Source organism: Populus alba, chromosome 5, assembly GCF_005239225.2.
Source record: "Populus alba chromosome 5, ASM523922v2, whole genome shotgun sequence".
Taxonomy (NCBI): domain Eukaryota; kingdom Viridiplantae; phylum Streptophyta; class Magnoliopsida; order Malpighiales; family Salicaceae; genus Populus; species Populus alba.
Window position 1 is genome coordinate 18,146,299 of NC_133288.1, and position 8,091 is coordinate 18,154,389.

Consider the following 8,091-nt stretch of genomic DNA (forward strand, 5'->3'; position numbering starts at 1 on the left):
TGATATTGGCATCCTTATCCGAAAGTTATTCCTTGCCTTCAATCCCAAAAGCGAAGTACAATTATTGGAGGATGTTCTCTCACATGACTGCAATTTTCAGGACCTCAATTTTCGAACTCCAGTTGTTGCAGAACAGGTTTGTAGCTTTCAGCTCCATCTTTTCTCCAATTAATTGTTTGTTTCCTTTTTATGTGAAAATATTGTGCTAAGATCTTGACCTCATAGCTGAAATATGTACTCTCCTCCAAGCTTGATTGTACAAATTCAATGCAATTCCTTCGCAAGTTAATGGAGGCGATGGGGCCTGGTACTCGTTTCAAGATTAATGATACTGACGAGTGCAAAGCAAGAATGACGAGAATACTGCAACTGCTTTTTGGCATCCAGGTGGATGCCACAGCTCAGAAGCTCTTTCTAATTCTCAAATAGGTAGACGACATGCATCCACTGATTTTTCTTCATCCATTGGGCTCTGTCTTTGCATACAAAAAACCATTTTCAACCTCTTTAATTTTAAACTTGAAAATTAAAAATAAAAAAATTCATAAACCTCAATAAACTCATATCTAATATCAAAACAATCTTTAATCGATCAAAAAATAAAAATTAAACTTGGATGACAAAACATTCCTGAGTCCTTAACCATTTTTTTTTTCTTAGCAATATAAGAGATCGAAACATCTTGATGAAAATTTTCTTGTTAAATAGAAATTATTGACACTACGATTAGTTTTGTTGGTTTTTAAAAAACAGACTACCAACAACTTTCACTCTCCTTCCTCTTTTGCTAGTGACTTTCTATCTAATCTCTTAAATTTGATATTGAAATGTAAACAAAATAAATTTTTGAACCCAAATATAGAAGTTTTAAACTAGAGAGACAAAAAATTAAAAAAAATAGCCTTCATTTTTTCTAATCTCTTTTCTTGATGGGTGTTGTTAAGCCTATTTGGGAAATTTAAACTTTCTTTTCTTCTCCTCTCCTTTATTGGGATTGATTGGGTTTAGTTGAGGACTGAAATAATTAAAAAGTTCTTAAAAAATCAATGATTAAAATAAAAAATAGAAAAGAAGTCTGTCTAACATATGCAAACCACATATTGAAGTGTGTTTAAACTTGCTCCTTTAGCTGATACATGCAAATCCTTCTAACCTTTGATGATGGTTTTCCATGGTGGCATGTTATTTTTTCTCTCATTCTTCTTGGTCTTGCTTAGGCCCTTCTTTTCTCTCTTCTGTTTTTTTCTTTTTAGACTTCAATATTCTGAACTTTGTTAGAGCTAGGTTGGCTCCCTTCTCTCCTTCTCACTAGGCTAGGTTCTGCCCTTCATCTCTCTCTCTCTCTCCTTCTTTCTTTCTTTCCCCCTCTCTTATTCTTCTTGGATTTGGTTGGGCCCTTCTTCTTTCACTTTTTTTTTTCTTTCTTTTCACTTATCACTTTTCCTTATTGGGCTTGGTTAAGCCCTTCTTCTCTCTCTCTCCTTTATTTTTCTTTTTTCTTTTCTTATCCCTAAGTTTAGTTGAGCCTATTTTATTTTATTTTTTCCCATCAATGGTTATTCTTTTTGTCATCTACTATAACCAAATCAATAACAAAGAGAAAATAAGGCATGGATAGTATATTTTAATTAATTTTATTCACGTAGTCCATCTATAATGATGTTTATGCCATGATCTTTCATTCTTATAGGTATGTTATGTAACACTTGTTTCTCAAAACTTATAAATATATTAGACTAGTAAGCAATGGTATTTAATTTATTTACATAAAAAATATTCAAGGAAAGCATAGAGTACATACAATTTTAAATTTAAAAATAAAATAAAAACTCATGTCAAACATGCTCTCAACATAAATATATTAAAAGAATATTAACAAGCATATTAAGCATCTATTCAAACTTGCAATTGATACAAAACTAAAATCCTAGCATGAATACAATTAATAAAAATAACTATACTTAAATTAAAAGCTTTTAGAAAAGATTGTTAACATTCATAGGTTGAAATGGATAAACAATGAGATGAAAAAAATAAATTTTCATGGACCAGGTCTAAGTTTAAATTTTAGTTAGTAAAAAATAATTTTTAGTAGCTCAAAATATCATTTTACAATAAATCCATACCCAAGCCTAGCTCAACCTGACTTGCGTGTGTGAATTTAAACCCAAAATCCATTTTGCTCAAAATTTCTCTTCTTTTTAAAAGCTTAAGTGATATTTGAATCTATTTTTAACTTTTCAACTATCCACTTTATAAACACTGAGAATTTTTTATTTTTTTCTAATATAGGATAAAGTTTTTTAAAAGATTTTGAGTTTCACCAAAACATGTCAACAAAAGATTCTTTGAGATTAATTTCTCATTCACTTATAATTTATTTAAATCATGCTAATATTTCATGTTAAATAATAAATATTAAAGATTAAAGTTTAACAAAGTTTTAGCACTTGAGATCTTGGCCTAGTGGTTGAAGGGACTTGTTCTCTTCCTCTGCATCCTGGGTTCAAACCTCACCGTGCACGCCTGTCACCCCCGCGGTGCCTTACATGTTCACTAGGTTTGCAGGATATTCAGTGAGCCGTGAGATTAGTCGTGGTGTGCGCAAACTGGCTCGGACACCCACGTAAATCAAAAAAAATTTAACAAAGTTTTAACTCAAAAAATAAATGGACCCTATAATTTAACCTTAAATATTTCAATTAATCATGCTTTTTAAACAAATTTCCAACAACACAATAATTATGATTCTTTAAGAAAGAGAAAAACAAGTGAATAAATCATCACATAAAAACTAATAAAAAAGTTCAAATATAATAAAGTATATATCAAGGTCTTGAAAAAACCTCAAACCCCGAGAGATCCAAAGAACTCCAATTATTATCACTGATAAAATTGGATGAAATTCTTGGTCGATCATCCACTGAAAATGAATCAAAATCTTGAAATTGTAGCATGGGCTGCCAATTAGGAAAATTAGGCAAGGTTGCATCATCAGACCACAAAGCATCTTGTACAATTTCATCGCTCAGTAAATCTTGCAACCCAAAGGCATTCATGTCTTGACTTTCTACGAGTTCTTGAATTCTCTCTTCTTCAAGTCGTTGCTTGTCTCCTACAAGCACCTGAGATTGCCCCTCAAGTAAATTGGATTCTTGGATAGGATCAGACCGCTTCAGGCTTTCCATCATTGAATCATTTTGGAAGCTGTCCGATGGATTTGAAGAAATCGATACATCCACCATCTGATCACCGCCCTCATCAAGCAATTCTTCACCAGTAAAACCGGGCTCATAACTCAAGTCTTGATTCAAGAACTTAGCGAAAACAACAGCTAGATCAATATCAGACCCATTAGCTCCACCTTGTTGAGCCATTGAGTCCTTATTCGTGGAACAAGCTAATGTCGTCTCGCTAGTCCTAGAACAATTCACCGAAACCGCAGCACCTTCATTCTGGGAGACCTTGGAGGACCTGGCTCTGCGATACTTGCGACAACCACCACCTACGGGGACATTTCTTATTGACCCTCCTTTAGTCCAGTACCTTCTACAACCCTTGCAAAAATACCTGGGCTGTGACAAGCTATAGTTATTGTAGTAGCAGAATTTCGTGTTGGGAGAAGCACAACGAGGGCAATTTGGAGCAGCTTCGACCTTGGATTTCCATTTCTTCTCCTTTGGCAATGACCTAGGAGGGCATTGAGACATCATTTGCTCAGTTGCAGAGTACATGTTCTTAGGCAGTGCTCTATATCACTTTTTTTGTTTGGGGAGAGATCTGGGGTGATAGAACAGCAAGTGTAGTACTGGTGAGATTTTGTGTGAGAGTTGGTGCAAGGGCATGCGTGTGGGGACTAGAAATATGGGGCTTGTAGCATGATTTTGATTGATATAAACGAGGTCGGTTGCGAGCCGTTTGGGCTAAGAAAGGTCGGGTGTTCATATCTGTACTAGTGTGGGTTCTATTGCTTCACGTGGCATTTCTTCATGGTGATTGAGGTTGATAAGTCAAAGCATCTTATAACTTGTCGTTGTCTTGTTCTTCCTCTGGGTTAGATGATGATAGAAACTCTACTTTAAGAGTATGAATTAGATTATGATAAAAATAATAATAATTAGGTTTTGTCACATAATGTGTTATTTTGTTATAAATACATAATTTATATATAGCTTGATATCTTTATTAAATTTATATGATGATGGTCCATATATATTTTGTCCTCTTATTAATTGCTTATAAAATAATGTTTTATAATCTAAATAAAATTGATTAGTTGGATCACAAATTTGTAAAACGCAATTAAACTTAATCAAAGTATTAGTATTTTAATTTTTTAAATTTATATTAAGTTTCAAAAATCATATATTTTTTTTTATATTTTCATCACTATATATTACATACCTTACTATTTTCACCATCAACATTATTATAATGATTATTAATATTGTTGTTTCTTTCATGTCACTACTCACTACTCTTATTATCAAAAAGTCATCTTAATGAGATCTTATTAATAATTTTATAGTAACTCTTTAATATATTCTTAAGAAGTTAAAACCCTTTAAATCTATAATCTAAAAAGTTAACATTATCTTGTGTCGAAATTATAATATCAATTAAAAAAAAGTGGGATTCGAATCCTTAACTATTTTGTGTATGTCTAAACTCTAACATCATACTAAAAATTCATCTTAATTAATTTAAAAAAATTAAACTATTAAAGAATGTCTCATTAATCATTTAATTTGATATTACAAACATTATCATTTCTCTCATCTAACTACCATCACTTCACAATGAAAAATTGTCATCACTTTTGCGAACATTATCATATCCTTCATCTGACTACCATAACTTTACAATGAAAAATAATTGTTTTATTTTCTTATGAATTTTTTAACATGTTAGAAAATAAAAAATGATTCAATTAAAAAATTAGAAGAAAATAATTATTTCTTAAGAAAAATATTTTTTGCTTAACAAATACACCTTTAGTTAGTATTTTAAAAAATAATTTAACAAATTTAAGTTAACAAGACCTATTTTTTAATTAATTTCAATCACTGTTAGTACATTGATATTTTTTTTATTGCTATCTTATTTTTCTATTATTATTTCAACTAATATATTTTTATTTATTTTTGTTATTTTATTTATAAAGTGTTCTTTTCAAAAAATAAATTCATTTTTACCTTTATACACGTAACCAACATTTCAAAAAGGTAACCAAAGCTTCAACCTCATATGCACAATTTTTTTTATTTTTTTTTTATAGCCAACACTTCATATTGGTTACTCTACTCATCTAACCAGTTTAATTAGTCATATAAATTGAAAATCAGCTGCCGCATTATAAGTATAAATAATGTTACTCACAATTCAAAATATATATATATATATATGGATACAATATTCCACAGGTCACGAACAAAAGGTGAAAACATCCCCATTCCCTCTAGCTAGGCCACGTTTGTCGCCTACGTGCATAATACTGTAACGTGGCATGCCTTCCTCCCTATTACTTTCCTCAACGTAAGAAAACAACAAATTAAATTAATCGATAATCATGGTCTAGATCTCAGGTTGCGGGTGATGATTGCCACACGTCAATCCTCGATCCTCGTTAATAAATCCCTTAATTCCGTGGTCAATGCATCTCTTGGGTTTCCTAAGTCTTAACACTAAGAACAAGCAAGCGATCAGGTACAATGCATGATCATTCGTGGAACGAGCTAGTTACAGAATTGCGAGAGAGAATTGAACCTTTTTTTTTCTTTTCTTTTTTTTAATGTTTTCGTTTGGAATTTTGAGGAGACACGAGCAGTTTTATGGATACAAAATCTTGCGTATAGTTGTTTGGTTGTCAATTAAGCTACTCTTGATTGATATAAAAAAATATATATTTAAAAAGCTTGCATATTTATTTTTTTATTAAAAAATTATCTGACTTACAATGAAGTGAAATAAATAGTACTAACTTATTAATGTAACTTTTCTTGATGTCAAAAGAGAGACCCTTGACCTTTTATATATATATATAGGGGCTTTTGTAATCAGTCAAGAAGTTTGAGTGTTCATGAATTTCCCTAGTTCCAGAAGATTCTACACTAAATAAAATTTGAGATTAACCTGATAAATATTATCAGAAGGTATATTATTTTGCACTAACTTTTTATTTAAATCCAATATATAGAGAAATTGAATTATTTTCAATGGACTAGATCGATGAAGAAAATGTGCTATTATCTTCAAATTAAAAAAAATAAAAAATTAAAAGGATTCTACACTGGTGTTGAGTTGTAAAATCCAAAGTCCAAACAGTTAAAAAATATCTACTTAAAATACTTCTGTTTTTCATTATTTATTCTAATTATAAATAAATTATTAGAATCTCTCAGAATTTTTTTACATTACTATGTGATTGATGAGTTTTCCATGCTTAAAATTAATTTTAAAGGAAAAAAAAAAATCGGCAAGCGTGGGTTACATACATGTTATGAGCAAATATCTAATTGAATTTGCTCATAACTGTGGGAGTTGTTAATAAAAGGAAGAGCAATTCTTCATTTATTGAATTCAGCTAACTGAACAAAGAAAACATAAAGAGCTACACATGTATTTATTGAGTATATATCATGATGAAATCGAAGGGGGAGAGAGAAGGTGGTCTTCTCTCTTTACCATATTGTTCGAGACCTACGCCACCTTCTCCCACCATGTACAGACTTCTATCAACACCATTCTTCGAATAAAAACCTCGTGCTGCAATGTATGTGGTTTTAGCTTCACCGAGATGTCATTTTCCGAACAATAATGTCTCATTTCTCCCCCGACAGCGAATCACCGACACATACCCCGACGATATTTTTTGCAATTGCATTAAAACGAAGCCTAAACTATGTGGACGCGCGCACCCCTTACCTTACTCCGTTTTCCTCCAAAATTGCCCACAAAAACAAGAAAACGTCATCACTAGTTGCAGAAACAAATCAAAGGAATATGCATCAGTCGGTTATGGGCATCTATCAACTATCCCCCGTAGGATCTGATATCGAGAGATCATAGTTAAAATCACGTGGGAGGTTTTGCATCACTTTCATGTTATCCATGAGAAAGTTGCAGAAATAATTTATAGGAGGGTTAATAAATTGACTTTCAGCAAGCTTCCACGACTCATTTTCTTCTGGTTTTTGTTATTTATCCCAGAATGTTCAATGTGTGGCTGTATAGCACTAAAAACGTCATGCATGTTCAGCGTGTTGCCAAATAACAAGGTCTAGGAAAATAAAAGACATGGGCTTGGCATGGTGCTCGCTTGACATAATATACGGTGTATAGGTACCGGTTTATGACGGTTTATCGGGGCCCATGATTTCGTACACGGCGTCATATGAAATTAGTAGTGGAAGCTGGTTGCTCTTGAAATCGGGAAATATGGAAGTTATGTCCAAAGATTTGTTTCCATAAACCGCAAATAGTTGCTACAGTTCGTGGACGGATGGGATTAGCAAGAAAAATGGTAAATTAAACTCTGAAAATGTGGACTGGGATCATAGCCTGAGGCCCATGGCCCTTCAGATGAACCCAGAAAAAGAACTACCTCATTCTCAAATCGGATCATTTCTCCTGTAAGTTTTACGTGAGAGGTTAATTATAATTCTTCTGGGTATGCCATTGTGATAAAGAGCTTAATTATTGGGTTTACAGTTCCTGGATCCTCACGACGTCATAAACATCTCGGAGCCAGACCCAGTTGCTTTTTATAATTCTTCTGGGCGTCTGATAGATTAATTCCAAGAAATTATTGGTAAAACATTCGGTATCAATCTTTGAGCGTGTCACTAACACTCACAACATCCTTTTACTAAGTTTGGAGTGGTTTATATATATTAATCTATGGGAGAGGTTTAGAAAAGATGGTAATCATACAAGCCGATCTCGTCACATGATGTTAAAGGTGTTATATTTTTGTCATGATCATGACAGATTTTCCTGGTTCGTAAGATTACCACAAACATCTAATATTAACCAATAACCAAATGTTACTAATTTATCAAAAAAACACTTGGAGGTAAAGGTTGGTATATG

The 8,091-nt window shown here is 32.3% G+C and overlaps 1 protein-coding gene across 1 annotated transcript; it reads right to left on the minus strand.

The window, feature by feature from the left end:
- Positions 1 to 2,790: 2,790 nt before the first annotated feature.
- Positions 2,791 to 3,856, minus strand: LOC118029230 (uncharacterized). Its single transcript, XM_035033063.1, has one exon. The coding sequence runs from the start codon at positions 3,732 to 3,734 to the stop codon at positions 2,829 to 2,831; it is 906 nt and encodes a 301-aa protein (XP_034888954.1). The 5' UTR covers positions 3,735 to 3,856; the 3' UTR covers positions 2,791 to 2,828.
- Between the last annotated feature and the right edge of the window lie 4,235 nt (positions 3,857 to 8,091).

Coding starts and splice junctions, on each gene's coding strand:
- LOC118029230 (XM_035033063.1), bottom strand. CDS start 3,734: ATGTACTCTGCAACTGAGCAAATGATGTCTCAATGCCCTCCTAGGTCA.